We start from the raw sequence: 21,294 nt of genomic DNA on the forward strand, positions 1-21,294 counted from the left end.
GTATCATGGAAGGAACTTTAAACCCTGTAACCTGCCAAAGGCAAAGTCTATGGAGCACTTGCTCTTCATTTTTCACTAGTCAAATCAATGAAAACTGATAGTACTTCAAAGACACACTGTGAACCAGTAACAGCTGCTTGCCACCAAGACTTGAGTTGGAAAGCTGGAAATCCATGGTTTCTGTAAGATAAACATCTGACCACACACACACAGATGGGGAACCTGGAGAGAGACAAGCACTGGCTCCTCTTCAAGAGGACCTGGGTTTGAGCTCTAGCCCTTAAACAGTGGCTTACAACTCTAATTCCAGTTCCAGGGGATCTGACTCCCTCTTCTGGCCTCAGAGGTCAGCACACATGAAGGCAAAACAAATACACAGAAAATAAGATTTTTAAGAAATTGCTGGGCAGTGATGGTGCATGCCTTTAATCCTAGCACTCAGGAGGTAGAGACAGGTGGATTCTCTTAGTTTGAAGCCAGCCTGGTCTACATAGTGAGTTCCAGGACAGTCTCCAAAGCTACACAGAGAAACCCTGTCTCAGAGAAAAAAAGAAATGGACTAAGTTCAGAAATATAACGCACACTGCCTTTTGTAAAGGGCTAGAAATTCAAACACTGTGGTTTCTTCTCTCTTCTCTAACCATCTGTGCTTAGTGGTCAGTAATCTATACTGTACAAGCTCCTAAAAGACACACACACACACCCCACCCCCCTCCCACAAACTCTCACCACACAGTACTTTAGGAGGTAACTTGCCCAGGGATGAACTTGCAGCCAGGCTCAAGATTAGAGGAGTGAATTCCACCCACTTGAATTCACAGATTCATGATTGAATTTAGACTTTTATCAGAACGCCTTTAGCCAGAAACAGGTGGCACTGGCTGCCAGTCTTGTGGGGGATGTGAGGGCTGTTCCAACGAGCCCAGAGCCTAAAGTGCTCACTCTATATCCTTGGTGACAACAGTCTTTCACCAAAGTGTTTGCAAGCAAGGATACCTCTGGTCACCTTTCATTTACAACAGTAACGGCCTAAAGTAAGAAAACAGCAAAGCACTGAGTAAAGAGTGGAACCTAATCTTTATTTACAGGACACTGCAGGATACGAAATTCCACATAGAAATAAGAAACTCAGGACAGCTTCATATAGTATGTACAGTTTACAACTGTTCAAGTATAGTTTTTGTAAAAAGTGCTACAATAACAAACCACATTTAAAAAGAGTTCTTAGTAGAGAAACAGTAAGACAAATTTATGAGGAACACAGCACGTAGCTAACAACTTTGTGCCTCAGCTGGACATTAGAAGTTAAAGGTCCCAGGAGTCCCATCCTGAACTTGAAAGGCAAAGCCTTCAGAGGTAGTTTCTGGCACCACATTTTGATCTTCCTCTTCCTGGAAACAGTAAATAAAACAAGATGTAACTGTAAGCATGGTACACCTCTAGCAGCACCCTGTTTATAAGCTGCAGTTACTAAGGCTGTAAGCCTGCAAGGAAGGGAGGAGAAAGGCATAGCTGACTCCTTAGTGCTTGGAGAAAGAAGGATCTAGATACTCAACTGTCTATCACTGCACAACTGGAGAGATCTAGCAAGCAGAGCTCGGACCTGGGGTTGGCCCACTTCCCCCACAGCTCTCATAAACCTAAGTCTCAGGATATTCTGAGGTGACCCAGGCTGGCTGGTCATACCCAATCCCCATCAAAGCCAATACCTGAGGAGCAAGTCCTGGCTGTACTGATGCTTGCTCTATACAAGGGCAACAGGCAACACAAAGAAAGGATCAAAAAAAATCTAATGGGATTGGGGATACTTGTGAATGAATTCTTGTTAACACGGCCATTACTCACCTCCACTGAGAAATACTTCTCAATCAAGCTTAAGGCAGCCTTGTATACAGACTCATTTTCATGGTTCTGTAGTGCTTCAATTTTGTCCAAGCCTCCACATTCTTCAATCATTATACTGAGTTTCTCTGTCTCACCTAGTTTCTCAGCAGCCTTAAAACAAAACACAACTCAAGGTTACTACCCTAACTCTCATCCATTTAATAAAAATATCCACAAGTGTTAATATCTATCAGACACAAATACCAGCTCCTGTGAGAGTCGTTTTAGTTGTTTTATATATTTACTTTGATCTATTTTGTCTGGTTTTGGTTTCTAAAACAGGATCTCTTTATGTAGCCCTGGTCAGCCTGGAATTTGCTATATAGACCGGGCTGGTCTAAAGATTCACCTGCCTCTGATGGGGCTATTCTGTTTTCTGAAACAGGGTTTCCCTATGTAGCTTAGCAGGACTACTGCAGCCCAGACTGGCCTCAAACTCCTCCTTACGTCAGTTTCCTAGGGAAACTTCAAAACAGCACTACTTTCCTATTCACTGGTCTGTGATATGACAGGAAATTATTTTGTGAAAGCAGCACCTCAGACCATGAGTGGTCAAGGTGGATAATTATACAAAGATGGCCAATCCTGTGACACTGAAACACGCAGTTAATATCCACAAAGCTCACCATACTCAAAAACTGTACAATGGAAGCACAAAATTATCATTTCTTTAAAAAGCAGCCAGGCACAAGGCTATATTTCTCCTTTAATCCCAGTGACTGGGAGTTAGAGCCAGGCACATGTCTAGAAAGGCTCAGAGTACCCACTTGTTCTTGCATAGAACCTGGGTTCAGTTCCCAGCACCCACACAGTGGTTCACAACTGTCTGACTCTAGTCACTCTCTCCAACTCCTCGGATACCAGGCATGCATGCAGGCAAAACATTCATACAGATAAAAAACAAAAAAATAATATATTAGTCTATGCGTTAATTATATAAAGTAAGATTCCTTCCAAACAACTTTTTTTGTTGTTTTCAAGACAGGGTTTCTATGAAGCCCGAGCTACCCTGAACTTGCTCTATAGAGAACAAGAGATCTGCCTGCCTCCTGAGTGGTATGATTAAAGGCAAGTAACACCCACCCTACCTGGCATCCAAATTTTCAACTTTTTTTTGTTGTTTTTTTTTTTTTCGAGGCAGGGTTTCTCTGTGTAGTTTTGGAGCCTGTCCTGGAACTAGCTCTTGTAGACCAGGCTGGTCTCGAACTCAGAGATCCACCTGCCTCTGCCTCATGAATGCTGGGATCAAAGGCGTGCACCACCAACACCAGACCCCAAATTTTCAACTTTTAACTGATTCCTGTGAGCAGGAAACCTGGCCACATGACAAAGATTTACATACATGTAGGCATGAAACACCAGTGACTCCTTTCTCTAGACTCAACTTTCTTTTGTAAAAAGTTCTAGTTTACTCTATAATCTAGACTGGCTTGGAACTATGTAGTCCAGGCTGGTCTTCAACTCATCACAGTCCTCCTGTGTGCTAGGATTTTAAGTGTGAGCTACCAATACCAACTTACACTCAACTTGAAAAGTTCCAGAACTAGTAGAAATACTATCACAAAATGTCAGATGCTGGCACACTTGAAATCAAATAGGGATAGGGCTGGGGGGCGGGGAACGACACTTATTTCAATTAAATCCCCAGGTGGAAGTGGCACAGGCCTCTAATCCCAGCATTCGGGAAAGATTAAAGGCAGAGGCAGGCAGATCTGAGTTTGAGGCCAGCTCGATGTACAGAGCAAGTTCCAGAACAGCAACGGCTACAAAGGCAGGCAGGCAGGAGCACCAAAATACAAAATCAAACCATGGGACTAGTGAGGTAGTTCACCATATAAAACTGAGTGTGGAGTGTGGTGAAAACCATGAGAGGTGGAGGCAATAGGCTCAGAAAGAAATTCAAGGACATCTCCAGCTATATAGGGAGTTCAAGCTAGCCTAGGCCACTTGACACCTTCCCATCCTTAAAGGAGCTAGAGAAGTGGCTCAGTGAGTGGTTAAGAGCTTTTTTTCTTGCAGAGGATGTGGGTTTGATTCCCAGCACCTATGTGGTCAGCACACCAGTATAACTCCAGCCACGATCCACATAGAATTTTTCCTTCTTTCTGAGACAGGGTTTCTCTGTTGAGCCCTGTAGACTAGGCTGGTCTTGAACTTACAGAGATCTGCTTCCTCTGCCTCCTGCGCCACCACTGCCCCACTAAGAATTCATTAGTAAATGTACAAAGTAAGGCTGCACATGAACACCCTTCTGATTCTGCAGACTATTAGTAATCAAACTTACCTGTCCTCTCCCCAGTCCTAAATAGTAACTATCAACTCAATTCAAACACACAGCCTTGTTAGGACTTACCTGAAAGATATTTGAAATGGCATCAAGAATAACCAAAATAATTTTGGTATCTTTTGCACTTAAGAGGTTCATCAAAGGTTCTATTATGCCACAATGAACAAGATACACAATCTGTTCAACAGTCCCACCACTGGTGTAGTTGGTTACAGCCCATACAGCTTCCTTCTGTGTCTTAAAGTCTGCCTGATAAGCAAGAAGAAAATGGTTTTAGTTCAGAAACCCGAGAGGTTAGACTCCAAAAGGTAGGGTTTGTTCCACAGACAGAACTAAACTACCTGCTGGTTCTACCCAACATTAGGAGGTGCTTGCTGCCTGTTACCTAACAGAAGCTCGCTGTCCTCAAACTCAGAGATCCTCCTCCTGTCTCTACCTCCCAAGCCCAGGGATTAAAGACATATAGGCTGTCATAAATATTAACAATCTTCTGACTACATCCTACACTCACTTCATTACCTTAGAGAGGACACCAACAAGATATGGGACTAAGCCATGATTCACAACTTGCTGTATCTGGTCCTGGCGTCCAGCTGTGATGTTTGACATTGTCCACGTGGCCTCCTTCTGAATATTAGTTTTGGAGTTTGTTAGCAGGTTGGGAAAAACTGCAAGTGCTCCTGCATCTATCACAATCTGAGTCTGTTCATCTGTTCCAGTGACAATATTCCCTATGGCTCTGAGTGCAGGAGTCTGAAATAGAAAAAATGTTGCTGCAGATTAGTTACATGGTATTATTCTTCCAGGCTTCTAAAAATTCGTTCCCCCCCCCCCAGACAGGGTTTCTCTGTGGCTTTGGAGTCTGTCTGCCTCTAACTCAGAGATCCGCCTGCCTCTGCCTCTCGGTGCTGGAATTAAAGGTGTGTGCCACCATCACCCTAAAAATTCTCTATTCAAAAACTTCTACAAAAGTCACAGGCAGTATCAATACTACCAACTGATTATGCTCTTGTACTATTAAAGCTCGTAAATAAAAGGTCAGTACTTACCACAATTGGCAACTCAGTGGCTCCTAGAAGCTTCACAAGTTGGGGCACAACTCCTGTCTTTACAACCATTTCAATCCGCTCATTTGGACCATCAGTCAAGTAGGAAATAGCCCAGCAGGAATCTGCTAATACTTCTGGGTCATTGTGATGCAGAAGACGAACTAAAGTAGGAAGAATCTGCTCAACAGCATCTAGGGGGGGTGCAGGATTCTTGTTGCGACAAAGGTTTGAAAGTGTCCAGGTAAGGTTGCGTAAATAACCACACTGTGGGGAAGAAAAGTTAATTATAAGGCTCATTTCTGAGTAGATGGGGAAAATAAGAACCAAATACTTTATTTATGGTATTAACTTACTGCCAAGGAAGACAGGTCAGGAATTGCAAGAAGTGCCAACAGTGGGTCAACTGCACCATATTTGATAACTAAATCTCGGAAAACTGAACCATCACCTGAAACAGAAAGCAAGATTAGCTGGTGAACACCTTTAATTCTAGGATCTATTTTTGTGAGTTCCAAGCTAACCTGGTCTACAGTCAGTGGTAAGCAGTGAGACCCAGTTTCAGAAAAAAAAAAAAAAAAAAAACACGATGAATGAGTGAATCTGCTACTGAATGACTGTCACATACTCAATCGCTTCTCCAGCAGCATGGTGAGATGCCTCTTCCCCTCCTAATATGGGAGGGCCTAGAGCAAGCTCAAGGCCCCACCCAGAAGTCACCAGGACCTTTAACAGTGTCCTTTAATCACACTGGCTACATTCAGTCCAAAGAATTTTAAGTACAAGTACCTGCAATGTTTCCAAGAGCCCAAACAGCTTGCTCGCTGATGTGAGCATGGGGAGATGCCAAGAGAGAAATGAATGCTGGGATAGCACCTCCATCTACCACAGCCTTGGTCTGTTCCGACGTTCCAGAAGCAATGTTAGTAAGTGCCCAAGCAGATTCAAACTGAATGGGACTACAATCCGTTTTGCCCAAGAAGGACACAAATTTTGGGATCAAACCAGCCCGAATGATGTTGTCTATAGGAGGTTGTTTCTCCCTAGAAAGCAGTTTCCTAAGGGGAAACAAAAAAAGAAAATCAAAAGTTGAAGTTTATTTCCAAGGTACCTTGAAAATAAAGGTATCTAAAAATCTGTACAACATGGGAAAGACTGAGGCAAAAGGATTGTGCACTTAAGGTCAACCTAAGCTACCTGAAATCCTATTTCAAATGTTTTAAAGGGGGAAGAGGATGGGGAGATGGTTCAAGTGCTTGCCACCAAGCCTGACAACCCAGGACTCACATGATGGAAAGAACTCCTGCAAGTTGTCCTCTGATTGCCACAAAAATAAAAACTCACCTAAGAAAAAATTCTCATGGAAACAGGACTGGATAGCTTTTACTTTATTTACCCCATCTGCTAACCCATCTAAGAGTTAATTTCTTAGGTTAGCCACGCATGCCAGAGCCTGCAAACTTACCGAGCAGCTTGAGTAGCTTGGAGTTGGCTTTCCAAATTGTTGCTGTTTATGCCTTTAACAATATCTTCAACAGACCAATTTACAGTGCCCTAAAAGAAATGCAGTATTTTATAAATTATTATTTTTGTATTTTGAGACAGGGTCTCCCTGTTCATCTTTAGCTGTCCTGGAACTCACTCTGTAGATGAGGCTGCCTTCCCCTCCCTCCTAAGTGCTGAGATTAAAGGTGTGTGCCACCACGCCTGGCCACAAATAATAATAATAATAATAATAATAATAATAATAATAATAATAATAATATATCATATTATTATTATTATATTATAATCCTGCTGGGACTCAGGATTGTGATCCAGTTTGAGGCCAGCCTGGTCTACAAGAGCTAGTACCAGGACAGCCTCTAAAGCCACAGAGAAACCCTGTCTCAGAAAAAAAAAAAAAAAATTATATACATGCATGTGAAGATGTCAGTTCCCCTGGAACTGGAGCTACAGACAGCTGTGAGCTGTCATGTGGGTGCTAGGAATCGAACCCAGGTTTTCTCTAGAAGAGCAGTCGGTGCTTCTAACTACTGAACCATCTCTCCAGCCCCCACAAATAATATATATCTGCTGTGCTGTTTAGTTTTTGTTGTCAGCTTGACAAAACCTAGTCTACCAGATAATATAGACTCCACATGAAGAATTCCTTTGGTCAGATTAACCTGTGATCATGTCTGAAGTTATCTTGATGACTGATGTGGGCAGCACCACTCCCAGGCAGGTGGGTCTGAGTTGTACAGGAAAGCCAGCTGAGCCAGAGAGTAAGTAAGTAGCAACACCCCACCCACTCTCTCTCACGGTTTCTGTTTGAGTTCCTGCCCTGATTTCCCTCATTAATGAATTATGACCTGGAGGTATAAGCCAAATAAGCCTGTCAATGCCACTGCACTGCTTTTCAGTCCACAGAAAGCAAACTAGTACACAAGTCATTGTAAGGATACTTTTATGCTTAGTCTATTACTAAAAGATTAGCCTTACATTTAATTGGGTCATTAAACAGTTTTGTATTCCTCAAACTTGGTACCATGACACTGGACTTAACCTTTTATCACTAAAAAAGGGTAGCTTAAAGACCATTTTAAGAACAGATTTAGACACTCGTCTCAATAACTAACTCAAACATACTTTTAAGAAAGATATATAGACCTATAAGCAATGTCTCTAATTTTAGTTTTGTTTTTTGATAAAGGATCTCTCCATGTAGGCCTGGCTGTCCTGGAACTCATTATGGAGACCAGGCTAACCTAGAACTCACAAAGATCCAACAACCTCTGCTCTAGAGTACACTAGGATTACAATCATGCACCACCACACCCAGCCCAATTTCTTGGACTTTAAGATTTTTACCTATAAATTTCTATAGTAGATTATCTTTATGTTGTGAATCCCTGCAGAAAGGAGGCTTGCAGCCCTCAAAACAGTTTGTTTGCCCACCAGAACTTGATGCTAAAACCTCAATGATGAAGACACCATACACTTGGTGACCACAGGACAGGCGAGAGGGAAAAAAGTATCACACTGGGACTGACATGGACACTTTTCCACATTGCTGGCTAACTTTCATAGTGTTAGAAGGTGGGAAAAGTCAACTATCTTACCCAGTTATTATAACCCCTCTAAATGCTGCCTGGCATGGTATATCTACTGATTCAATAGTGACATCAATGTAACCAACCGCTTTCTGGTTGTATTTAAACCTGTTCCACAGTGGGGAATCTCATGCTTGTTCCTACACACCAGGCCATGAGTCCCTGCTGAGAGGTCATAAGCGCTAGGGGAATACCAACTCCTCTTCCTAACCATAGAATAGTGCAGCTCTCAGCCTGGCTCACAGAAGCTTGGTGGTTAATACAAAGACCCACAGATGGGCAAAGTGTAAAAGAAACATCTGTTATCACACACATATACACCCTCAAGTCTCAGGGAACATTGAGGAAAAGGAAAGAAAGCTAAAATCCAGTGGTTGGGGAGGAATGTTATCAATCTGTTTTCCAGACATTACACAGCAACTGTACTGGGTCTGACAACAATTAAGAAACTGTCTCTACCAGGTTAGTATGGGACATTTTTTTGATTTCTAATCCATTATGGGTGGTGCCATACTGGGCAGGTATGCCAGGTACCTAAGATTCAGGTGTGGTGGTGGCACATGCCTTTGAGCCAAGCACTGGCAGGCTACCCTGGTCTACACAGTGAGTTCCAGGCCAGCCAGGAATACAGTAAGACTGTCTCAAAACAAAATAAAACAAAACACAGAGCAAGCCTGAGACTAAGCCAATAAGCAATGCTCTTGCATTCGCATTTACTTCTTTGGTTAATGGACTATAACCTGTAAGCCAAGTATACCCTTCCCCCACCCAAGTTGTTTTTGGCAGTGTTTTATCACAGCAACAGAGAAACCTAACTAAAACACTAACACTCATTACAATTTGAAATAACTTTAGAAGATTAGGCCATTTTATTTCTTCATCGTGGAAGGGGAAGGACTCAAAGTCCCACCCCTTCTTGGGGGACTACTGACAGTTAATGACAGCTGGGGAAAGGGGTGAACTTCCTTCAGGGGTATAGCCACTGACAAAGTTCCTCCAGTATATAAAACAGACAGGAAAAACAAGGAAGACTTGTTGAGAAAAGGGGTTTCATAAGATGGGATGAGACCAGGAAACAGCGTGAAAAGGACTACTATTCATTTTATACATGTATAAACATTCACAAAATAACAAATAAGTTTGCAGCCATGCATAGAGGCCCATGCTTTTTAACCCCAGCAATCAGGAGGTAAAGGCAGGCAGATCTCTGTGAATTTGAGGCCAGTCTGGCCTACATGAGTTCTAGGACAGCCAGAGCTACATAATGAGATCCTGTCTCAGAAAACAAGTTTGGAAGAAAAGGATGTCTCAGACCCAACAATATATTAATTAAAAAACAATTACCTTTTTACTTTGAGATTAAAATTAAAATAAGCAGAAACATCTAAGACATAGAATAGTAAAAGAGATCAAATGTTAAAAAGAAAGGAAAAAATACTGGCTGGGCAGTGGTGGCACGCTCCTTTAGTCCCAGCACTTGGGAAGCAGAGGCAGGCAGATCTCTGTGAGTTCGAGGCCAACCTGCTCTACAGAGTGAGTGCCAGGAGAGGATCCAAAGCCACACAAAGACCCTATCCTGAAAAACCAAAAAGCTAGTAAGTGCCCAACATTGCCTTACTCCTGGCAGGTCATCACTAGGGTAGTGCACGCCTTTAACCCTAGCACTCTGGAGGCAGAGGCAGCCTGGTCTACAGAGTGAGTTCTAGGACAGCCACAGCCAAGGCTACACAGAAACCCTGTGGGGAACATGGGGGCGGATCTTTTTCCCCAGGGGCTATGCATTGATCCTGCAGGGGACCAAATGCAATCCACAGCACCCACATTATTAGGTGGCTTATACCTGCCTGTAACTCCAGTTTAGGGGACATAACCTCTCTGGCCTCCTGCACATACTCAGACACAAACACAAATACACTTCTTAAAAAACTAAAAATCTTAAAAAAAACAAAGAATTGTCATACATTCAACAGTCAAAAGTAGATTACCAGGCATGTCCAAGAATTTTTACATTTAGCCAGCAGTGGTGGCTCATGCCTTTTATCCCAGTACTCCTAAGGCAAAAAGGCTGGTGGATCTGAGTCCAAGGCCAGCCTGGTTGACAAAGCCAAGGCCACACAAAGAAATTTTGTCTAGAAACCAATCCCCCTCAAAAAAAAAATTCTAATTTCTAAGAGACATTTATTCTTTTTTGGGGGGAGCACAAGCCTCTAATCCCAGCAATCAGGAAGCAAAGGCAGGCAGATCTCTGCAGAGTTCCAGGACAGCCACAGCAGTTATACAGGGAGGGAGAGCACTGTCTAGGTATGTACCTGATTGTTTCGGTTTTCCTGCAAAGGAGAAGTAGCATCGTCGGGAAATGAGCTGACATTTCTCCTTTTCAGCATCTGGTCATCTTTCTTCGCTTTCCTCAGTTCCACATTAACTTCTATTCGGCGGCGCCGCATTTCCTGAGGAAAAGACAACACAACACCTCATTTTATCTATAAGCTTTTCCTGACAAGTCATTTCTTTAAACCCCTCAAAGGTCAGCAAGAGATGGCTCATTGTCTAAAAGGCACCTGCCACCAAGTCTCAGGACTTCAATCCTGCAGAGTCAGGCGGAGGAGGGAACCATTGCCTGCAAGCTGTCATTCTCACCTCTGCATTTGCACCAGGTATGCACAGACACACAATAAATAAGACTAGAGATAAAACTCAGGAATAAAGAACCCATCTAACATCAGTAAGGCACTGGATTCAATCCCTAAAATGTGTTATATAAACACCCCTTCTTATTTCCATTTAAAAGTGTCGACAGAAGGTACTCACTGTACTGTCTTTCCCCTTGTTCTTGAATCTGTTAAGCCGGGCAGCTGGTGAATTAGCATTCTCGTTGGTGGACATGGTTACAGGAATCCGGGAGAAAGCTAGTAGACAAGGGAGGGTGAGAAAAAAAAGAGCACTTTTTAAATAAGAATACAGCAGAAGCCAGGCGGGGCATACTAACATTCGCCTTTAATCATAGCACCAGGGAGGCAGAGGAAGGCGGGTCTCTTGAGTTTAAGGCCAACTAGAATATAAAAATCAAAGCCGAGCGTGGGTGGCGCACGCCTTTAATCCCAGCACTCGCCTTTAATCCCAGCACTCGGCAGAGACAGGCCGATCTCTGTGAGTTCCAGGCCAGCCTGGTCTCCAGAGCAAGTGCCAAGATAGGCTGCAAAGCTACAGAGAAACCCTGTCTCGAAAAACCAAATAAATAAATAAAATAAAAATCAACTATATATTGACTCCATCTGTATGCTAGACAAGAAAAACCCACAAGCTTTCAGTTTTATGGCTACAGCATTAAGTCCAGTGGTTAAGTGCTCCTCCTGCAAAGGGATTAAACTTCTGGCAACGCAGCTGTCAATCAGAAACAGGTTTTTAATCAAACATTTAAATTTTCCACTAACCACATTTTTAAAAGGCTAAAAAGCAACAAATGAAATTAACATAGAAAAATAAACATGTTTCACCGTTTTAATACACCTTCAGAATCCTATGTGTAGTTTATGCACGCAGAGCATCTCAACTCAGATTATCGGCTTTTCACAAACTCAATGACCTAAAGCCTCTGGCCAGCGCGGTATTAAGCCGGGGCTCCACATTCTGGACACCGACTAGGGGCACCCCGCCTGGTTTTTAGTTAACAATCTACCTCCTTAAGGCAATAAAGGCACTTCTGGTCTTTTTCTGTTGATTCATGGCCCGAATGCATACACATACATCAGGCACCTTCCATCAGGTTACACAGCGACTTGGCTGGTTGCGTTACAGAGCCTTCCACAACCCTCGCTGTCAGCAGTGACATTGGCACCGCGTCTTCAGCGTCCCGCACGCCCTGGACAGGACAGGCTTTCCGGTCTGTGCATTCAATTCGAGTGACACCAGCCGTGGACACTGTCTGGGGCTCGACTTTCTATCGCAGGCGTGATCGCCACAATGTGACAATCTGCTACCGAGGCGAAAACCTCGGGAACTTCCTCCCCGAGGCTGGCGCCGGCGGCCCGGCTCAAGCGTCTCACGGGGGAGTCCTAACTGCCACCACTCCGCCTCCGCCTCCGCTCCAGCCCACAGCCCCGACCCTCCCCGGGCAGAAGCGGCGGGAAAGCGGCGGAGAGGCAGCCGGGTGCGCTCGTCTGCGGCCGGTGTCCCCGACGCCGCCCCTCGCGGGGCCTGCGCCGCCCTCCGCAGCGACCGGTGCGGCCAGGCCTGGCACCGGCACCGGCACGGCGGAACCACCCCGCCCCGCGGCCTCGTCTGGGCACGGAGGCCCAGCACACGCCCGGCGCGGCCTGCTCCCGCCTTCCCGCCCGCTCCGCGTTCCGGCCGGCCGTTACCGTCCAGGCCCGGCCGCGGCTCCCACCTGCTCAGCCGGCTCAGGCGTCCACGAAAGGCGGTGCGGGGCTCTCAGCCTGCGGGGTCGGCGGCCCTCGAAACGTCCACTGCGCCTCAGCCCTCAGACTTTGTGCCTCGTGCTGCCGGCCGGCGCGATTTAAATTTCCCGGTGACGCCGCATCCCGATTGGCTGGTTTGAGCCTAAGCTGTGCGTTCATTGGCGGATTTGAAAAACACGTTGGGGGGGGCACGGACGCCGGGCCTGGGGGAGGGAGGAGGTGGGGGTGGGGTGGAGGGGAGGGTAGCATCGCGAGATGAGGGAGCGGCCGGACAATCCCAGAGTGCCTTGCAAGAGTGGTGATCCCGGAGCTCGGCGCGCGACGCTGAAGGGTGTGTGTCGTCTCTGCCTAGGCGGGACGCTGGGCAGAGCCCTGTTTGCTCTCTCTGGGGCCTGCCCTTAAGCAAATACACGGAATTATTATTAGACGCGTTATCTTAAAAAATAAAAGTTTAGCCTGGCGTAATTGGCGTAGGCAGAGGCAGGAGGATTGCTGTGAGTTCAAGGCGAGCTTGTCTACATAGTGAGGCCAGCCAGGGTTACATGGTGAGACCCCGTCTGAAAAAGGACCCACCAAAATAATAACAAATGCTTAACATAAATACATTGATTTTCATTTTTTTTCCTCATCGAAACACCAGAGGTTTAGCAGGGGCTGGTCACTGGGAGAAAGGAGTGAAGCAGATCTGTGTGGCTCTTTTAATAATCATTGTGTGTAGTGTATTAATTATTATGTTGTTTTTTTAAGATTTATTATTATGTATACAGCTTTATGTCTGCATATGATCCTGCACACAAGAAGAGGGCACCAGATCTCATAATGGATGGTTGTGAGCCACCATATGGTTGCTGGGAATTGAACTCAGGACCTCTGGAAGAGTAGTTGGTGCTCTTAACCTCTGAGCAATCTCTCTAGCCCCCTATTATTATGTTGTTGTTTTTACTGTTTATTGATTATTTATTTATTTGTTTATTTATTTTGGTTTTTCGAGACACGGTTTCTCTGTGGCTTTGGAGTCTGTCCTGTAACTTGCTCTTGTAGACCAGGCTGGCTTTGAACTCACAGAGATCTGCCTGTAGAGCAGTCTGACCTCAAACTCACAGAGATCCACCTGTCTCTTCCTCCCGAGTGCTGGGATTAAAGGCGTGTGCCACCAATGCCCAGCGATTATTTAATTTTTATTACGGGGACTAGGAGTGAGACAGGGTCTCAACAATAGAGCCGGGGCTAGCCTTGAACCTGTTGCAATCTTACCTCAGCACCAATTCTGGGATTACAGAGATGTTCCACTTTATCTAGTTGTATGTCAAATGTTCAGATTACTTGGGAAATAAAAAGACAAAGCAGCAAATATGGTAACAAATGGCTTATTAAGTGCCTATTTTCACCTTACACTTTCTTTAAAACTTCATTAATTCTGTTTGGTTTGTTGTTTTGGAATTTTATTTATTTATTTTATATTATTTTGGGGGGGGGTTGAGACAGGGTTTCTCTATTTATTTATTTTAGACGAGGTTTCTCTGTGTAACCCTGGCTGCCCTGGAACTCACTTTGTAGACCACACTGGCCTCCAACTCACAAAGATTCCCCCAAAGGTGTGTGAAACCACCACCAGGCAAAACTTCAATAATACAAGTGTACACCGCCTTTAATCCCAGCACTCAGAAGGCAGAGGCAGGTGGATCTCTGTGAGTTCGAGACCAGCTTGATCTACATAGTGAGTTCCAGGATAGCCAGGACTACAAAGAGAAATACTTTTCAGGGATTCGGATGGGGGCAGAAAAGAGATGGCTCAGAGATAAGAGCATTGCCTGCTCTTTCAGAGGACCCAGGATCAATTTCCAGCACCCAGATGGCAGCTCACAACTGTCTATAATTCCAGTTCTCCAATTCCAGGGGATCCAACACCCTCACACAGACATACATGCAAGCAAAACACCAATAAATAAAAGTAAATAAAAACAATTTTTTTTTCTTAAAAGAGAGATTGTTTTATATAACCACACTGGAAACCCTCAATTTCAGGAAAAATTCAATTTCCATGCTATCATCAATCTGTATTCATTTTTTGTGGTCTAATTATTTTCAAACATGAAAGATATTTAAAAGCATCAGGATTGTGAGCCATTTTTTGTGTTCTTCTTGAAATTTTTCTGGGTGCTTTAAAGGAGTATTTTAGGAAAATTGTAGTGGCTTATTTTGTACAAATAAATGCAAGCAGTACACTCTGTCTATTCTCGAAGGCATCCATGCCAGTTTCTCTCTAGCATAGCCGAGAAGTTCACAGGCAGTTTGTTGCTCCCAATCTGACCTGCTAAATGCAAGAATGTGGAAGGAATCCATTCTCAACCAATCACCGCCAGGCATTTTCTTGGCTGCTGTGAATGGTTCAGGGGCAGGCACACGACCTAAATGCACCCTTTTGGGGCGCCTATGTCCTTTGTTTAGTAGTTGGAGGTAGGAACAACTTCTGAGTCTTAAACTCTGAATAAGGAACTTGGAGAGAAATGTTGAGAGTTCTGATCCACATCCTGCACTACTTCTCAAAGCTGATGGTGCCCCTCAGAAGTTTGCAGTTAGTGATCCAATGCCTGTTACCTGCATTGTGAAACTGAGCTTTCTTTCCCAAGAAAACAGTGAGTACTGTGTTCCCAAGTGTTTCCGTGCTATTCGTGTAGTAATCGTTACAGATAGGATATCATAAATAGTCGAGTGATTTGTCCCAGGTTTACAGAGACAACAAATGACAGGCAGGAGTCAAGCTTGCTGTACTAGTGCCTGAAAAGAAACTGAAACACAACTATAACGTCAAGAGTTTCCTTGAAGGCCAAGTGTGGTGGGACAATTAATCCCAGCAGTATAGAAGCAGAGACAAGTGGATGTTCGTGAGATCAAGGCCAGCCAGATCCACATAGTGAGATCACATCCTGTCCAAGCTATACAGTGAGACCCTGAAGAGGAGCAGAGAGGTGACCCAGTGTTAAGAATACTGTGGCTCATAAGGAGGCCTCTGCACTCCAGGGGGCCCTGGTAGGGGATTAGTATTTTCCCTGGTGTAAGAAGGGAATTTGAGAGCCCATCCCACATGAAGGGATGCTCTCTCGGCCTGGACACGTGGGGGAGGGCCTAGGCCCGGCCCAGGATGATGTGGTAGACTGTGGGGAGCCACTGTCAAGAGCCCTACCCTGCCTAGGAAGTGGAGGGTGGATGGGGTGGGGGACAAGTGGGATGTTAGGGGGAGGGTTGGAGGGGAGGGGAGGGAGAGGGAGAAGGGACATGTGAAGCAAGCTTGTTCCTAATTTGAACTAATAAAAAAAAATAAGAAAAAAAGTCCAAATCAAACTTTTAGAAATGACAAGACAGAATATAGTGGGGGAAAACAGTATCAGAGGGGAGAAAAAAAAAAAAAAAAGAACACCCGGCTCATGCCGGGTGTTGGTGGCGCACACCTTTAATCTCAGCACTCGGGAGGCAGAGGCAGGCAGATCTCTGTGAGCTCAAGGCCAGCCTGGTAATGTTTGTTTCCAGAACAAAAGGACAAGATGGCAATGAAGACAAGTAGCCCAGGTGATCCAGCCTCTCAGAATGCCTCTGTTGCAGATTCCTCAAAATTCTGTATCCAGAACAGCTTCAAAACTGCTAGCTGAGATGGTCCAGTTTTACATAACTACTGCAGACAGGACTTCAGATAAGCTCTATACTTTCCCATCACACAGAGACTAAACAAAAAATGATACAGCTAGCTCTCCCTGGACTTGGCCATTATCCCATTTTTTTCAGGGTCCCCTAAAGATGCCATTGGCCCCAGACATCAGTAAACAGTATAGAGAACATGACACATTCCCAAGAGGTGGTGTGAGTGGGTTTTAGTCATTCAGTGGGTTACAGATGTTTATCATCATGTGGTTACAAGTTGTTTTTGGTCATGGTCAGGGAGGAAACTAAGCAAAGGAGATTAGATTCAAGGATCTTTTTCTAAAAAGATAAAAAAGGGAGGATTTAGAAATGATAGATAAAAGAATAGATTGTCCAATATACTTTTAAACTAAAAACTATTAATCTCAAATATTTTACATTGGTATAGATTTTTGTATATTGACACAAATTTAAGTTTATTTTGTTAGAACGTATTCTATATGTGTTTCTGCTCTTGTTTATTTTTGTATATTGATTCAAATTTCAGGTTATTTGTTACACTGTGTATATGCTTAAGTGCTTAAGGTATTGTACCTATGTAGCCCATTTAAAATGTAATATTTATTCCTTGAAAGCTATTTAGAATAATAAAGAAATACAGGTTAATAGTTAGTCATCTAATAATCAAATTTGTGGCTATATTAGATATGTTTCCAAGGCCAAACAGACAGATGGGTTCCAAACACTTCAAAGACCTACAGAATATGGCATTTATGACATTTTAATAACATGAGGCTTTCCATTACAGTAAGATATGTCTGTTCCTGGAAGCAACAATTTGCTTCAAAAAAGGACAATGGGCATCAAAGAACCTCCATACAGTTTGTTTTTATTGTGGCAAAGTTAGCCACCGGGCGAGAAATTGCACTTGCTTCAACTGCAGACAGTATGCTGTTCAATCTGAATAAGCAGAATACAAAAGAAGGTGACTGCCAAACTTTGCCAAGACAAGGTAGGACAGTCCTTCAAAAATGTCTTGCTTCACAAAAGCCGTCTATCAGATATTCTAGGCCTATAAGCCAAGATGGATACCCTAACATTGCAGAGAAACCTTGGGTGACTGTCCAGGCAGCCAGCTGTGTTTGTCATTTCTATAGTTTTGGAAGTTGTTTGCTCTGCACTTCCTTTTACTCAGGTATATTTTATCCTTCTTGGGTCTCTGATGGAGATTGAAGACTAGATTATACAGTTTTCCTTATTACCAATTTCAGGAAAAAATTACATAAAATCATAAAATATGTAAAGTTTTATAGGTTGAAAAACATAAAAAACTTAAGTTGTATATCTAAGAAGATGTTTTGAAGTCTAAAAAATAATTTTTAAGATGGTAATATAAGTTATGATAGAAAATGGTTTAGGTATCAAACTTTGGAAAGATAGGATATGAAAGTAAGAATAATTTCTCCAAATTTGACAAATACAAATGGACTGGATATTGTGAATGTATTTCTTTTTTTTTGTCTTTTTTTGTCTTTGAAGATAGTGTTTCTCTGTGTACTCACTTTGTAGACCAGGCTGTCCTCGAATTCAGAGATCCTCCTGTCTCTGCCTCCTGAGTGCTGGGATTAAAGGTGTGCACCACCACCAACACTCTTAGGCAGGAAGTAAGGAGGGTCTTCCAGGCAGAGAGAGAACTCTAGGAAGAAGGCAGAGTTGGAGGAAGCAGCATGGGCACTATGCAGAGATGAAGTAACAAGCCACGTATGTGACAGAACTCTCATGAATAATAAGAAGTCTCTGCATTGTTATTTGTGGGCTGGAGGCTGACAAGGAATACTACTACAATGCTTTAACTCTTTGTTTTGCCATTAAAAATGGAAAGTCACCTTTACTGATAGTTTAGGATTATAACAGACAGTCCCATAAAACAGAACAGCAACCAATTCAAAGTCAGCTCTGAGACAGGGAAATTGCAGCAGGTGGGTTAGCTGTCACCCTCATCATCTCGTTTAGCACCCTTCATAGCCCTTCTTGAGGGCCTCAGAAAACCCTCCTTCCTCCATGTCTTCATCCATATACAAATGCAAAAAGGCACAGCTGGCATACATCGTGTCAAAGTGTCAAACTTGTGGTCTAGGAGAGCAGTGGTGCTGTTGTGCTCAGTTCTCTGCCAAGCCTCCACCAGGTACCACGGTGGAAGGATGATAATACCAGCCTTGAAACCAATGGAACCCCAGTCCACAAAATGGATGTTGTGCTTGGCCTTGAAGGTGGCCGTGACAGCAGCAGCATCTTTGGCTATGATAACACCACATCCCTACAGTACAACAGGCATGGGCATAGTTACTGGCAGCAACATCCTTGTTTGTGGGAGAGCAGGTGGTGGGGACCACTGAAAACTTCATCAGTGACTGTGGGTTTCATGTCCACAAACACTGCCCTGGGAAGGCGTTAAAGGTGTGAGTCATCTCCCTCCCTAAATAAGTCTTTAATCCCAGTACTTGGGAGGGAAGCAGAGGCAGGCAGATTAAAGGCATGAGCCTCCACCACCCACCTAGGCATTGTCTCTTCTTAAACCTGGGGCTCACATTTTTCTCAGCTAGGCCCGAGGCCTGCAAGTCCCAGCAATCCTCCTGTCTCCACTGCCCTCAGAGCTGGGGTTAGGCATTTTCAAGGATGTTGTTATTTGGGTACTGGGATCTAATTTCCAGAACCCATGTGCAGCAAGGGCTCCTAACTGCTGAAGCATCTCTCTCGCCTAAGCATGGCATATTTAAGGCGTGGAGAATTTTCTGTGTGATGCTGCAAACAGAGACTACATAAGAGTGCACATTGGTACCAACCATAGAATATGCACAGAGAAAACCCTAATGTCAACTGTGAACTTTAGTTAACAATGTATCAATGCGAGTCCATCAATCATAACAAATATACCACTTAATGTAAGTTGTTCATGAGAGAACTCCAGAGGGTGAAATGTGTCTTGAGAATTCCGTACTCTTCCCTCAATGTTTTAAAAGGCTTATATGTACGTGGATAGACTGTGCCTGGTGCTTGCAGAGGTCCCAAGAGGAGGTCAGATTTCTTGACAATGGAGTTATTGATGGTTGTGAGGCATCTTGTGGTTGCTGGGAATCAAATCCAGTTTGTCTGCAAGAGCAACAAGTGCTCTTAGCCACTTAACCACCATATTTCTCGTATGAGGTACAACTGATTTAGGAATCCTTCCCAATTTGTCAAAATACTAAGCTATGTGCTCAAAAGTTGAGACTTAGGCAGGGGATACTCTGGCCTCATCTACATATTGACCCCCAGGACATCTAAAGCAGCATAGAAGGAAAAAAAAAAAAAAGCACTAAGCACATGGCATTAAGTGAAGCCTTGTCTTTCTCTCTGATTATGTGGGAAAGAGGGTTACCACTGTAGTTGAGGAGACAACTAGTTTCATCTACTACTGCTTACACACTACCATCAAGGCAAATGACAACCATGAAGTATTAACCTGGTGCTTAAGAAGAGTATCTCCAGATGCATAGGGGCTCACAGGCTACAAGTAATAAAAGTGTAGATGACTATCATTCAACAAAATGTGGAAGGCACACACGGCGGGCGTTTAGTTTAACTCCAAGTGGTAACATTGGCTGCACTTACAATTTTCTATTTAGTATCTTACTTACTTTTCCTGCCACAAAATACTAGGAGAAAATCGGTTTAAGGGAGGTTTATTTTAGCTCACATTTCAATTCAATCCATGGGGTGGGGTGGAGGGACAGAGAGAGAAAGAAAGACCGACAGACAGATACACACACACACACACACACACACACACACACACACAGCAGGAACTTGATCATTCACCAATCCACAATCAGTAACCAGAGATGAGCACATGAAGGCTGCTCCACTATTGATCCCCTTTCTGGCCTGTTCCTGCCCCTGACAAGGACCTGAGAGTCTTGCATTCTTATGTAATCAAGATAGCCCCCCCACCCTACCCCCTCCCCAAAGCATTCTCAGGGGCCCTCTTCCAGGTGATTCTAACCTGAGTTGACAACACTAACCCTCACATCTGAATTTCCCATATACATGTATTCTTACATTGCAAAGAACAGGGATTACCCATGGGGGAGGGCGGAGGGGGAGAAGGGGAGCTCTGAAACTGTATTTTTAAAACCTACCATGCAGCATTGTCCATGCAGCAAACAAATTTCATGAAACCAGAATGTCATCTGTTATTCGATATCTAGCTTTAGGATGAAAAATTTTTTAAAAAAAGCATTATTTTGTATTTAGAAACCTTGTCTTCACTTTTCCTTTAATCTGGGGGGGGGGGCGATTGGGGGGATGGGGTGTATGTATCCAAGTGGCTGTTGGGAAAGAAGTTTCGTTGAGCTGGAAAAGCCTGTTCACCCTGGAATCTGCCAAGAGTCCACAGCACATAATAGGTTACCAAATCAATGTTTGTTGAGTAAAAGCAAGAAAGAATGGGGAAACGGGCCTCAAACCCCGGGGAGTACAGGGTGGGTGAGACAGAAAGGTCCCGGGACCTTTGGAAAATGCAGATGCTGCGGCCCGCCCAAGTCCAATGGACGGCACAGCACGGCTGTTTTAAAGTTTCCAGGATGAGCCTAATAAATCAGTATCAAGAGCTTTCCCTCGCCCCGACACACACACACACACACACACACACACAAAAAAAATCCTCTGAGGAAGCGAGACGTACTTCTCCCGGGCCGTACAACGCAGCAGCGCATCGTGAGCCAGTCCGCGACTCAGGGCTGCGGCGCAGGCGCACTGGAGACTCAGAGCCGAGGCTGGCTGCGCAAGCGCACTCGGCATCGCACGCCGCCCGAAACGAGATCGGAGCTCGGTGGGTGGGGCCGCGATGATTACATCACATAAGGAGATAGTGTGAGAACAAGGATTCTGTG

General features: G+C 44.1%; 1 protein-coding gene and 1 long non-coding RNA gene across 2 annotated transcripts; both read right to left on the minus strand.

Annotated features, from left to right (window-relative positions):
• Positions 1-1,058: 1,058 nt before the first annotated feature.
• Positions 1,059-12,836, minus strand: Kpna2 (karyopherin subunit alpha 2). The gene is made up of 11 exons (XM_027427779.2): positions 12,697-12,836; positions 11,121-11,218; positions 10,622-10,759; positions 6,683-6,771; positions 6,007-6,275; positions 5,574-5,668; positions 5,221-5,484; positions 4,691-4,924; positions 4,238-4,420; positions 1,846-1,995; positions 1,059-1,391 (listed from the first exon to the last, which is right to left on the minus strand). The coding sequence occupies exons 2-11, from the start codon at positions 11,193-11,195 to the stop codon at positions 1,299-1,301; spliced, it is 1,590 nt and encodes a 529-aa protein (XP_027283580.1). The 5' UTR covers positions 11,196-11,218; positions 12,697-12,836; the 3' UTR covers positions 1,059-1,298.
• A 5,383-nt stretch (positions 12,837-18,219) lies between these two features.
• Positions 18,220-21,147, minus strand: LOC113836901. The gene is made up of 2 exons (XR_003487404.2): positions 21,087-21,147; positions 18,220-19,513 (listed from the first exon to the last, which is right to left on the minus strand). It is a non-coding gene; the product is annotated as an uncharacterized LOC113836901 (long non-coding RNA).
• Between the last annotated feature and the right edge of the window lie 147 nt (positions 21,148-21,294).

The sequence above is a fragment of the Cricetulus griseus genome, chromosome 7 (assembly GCF_003668045.3).
Source record: "Cricetulus griseus strain 17A/GY chromosome 7, alternate assembly CriGri-PICRH-1.0, whole genome shotgun sequence".
In the NCBI taxonomy this organism is placed as follows: Eukaryota; Metazoa; Chordata; class Mammalia; order Rodentia; family Cricetidae; genus Cricetulus; species Cricetulus griseus.

What these genes read in the sequence shown, in the direction of transcription:
- Kpna2 (XM_027427779.2), bottom strand. Translation starts at nt 11,195, where the DNA reads ATGTCCACCAACGAGAATGCTAATTCACCAGCTGCCCGGCTTAACAGA. An exon ending in ACAAGGGGAAAGACAGTACA is followed by an intron (nt 10,760 to 11,120) that starts GTGAGTACCTTC and finishes TCTTTTCCTCAG; the next exon opens with GAAATGCGGCGCCGCCGAAT. An exon ending in CTGACCTGTCTTCCTTGGCA is followed by an intron (nt 5,485 to 5,573) that starts GTAAGTTAATAC and finishes TCTTCCCCACAG; the next exon opens with TGTGGTTATTTACGCAACCT.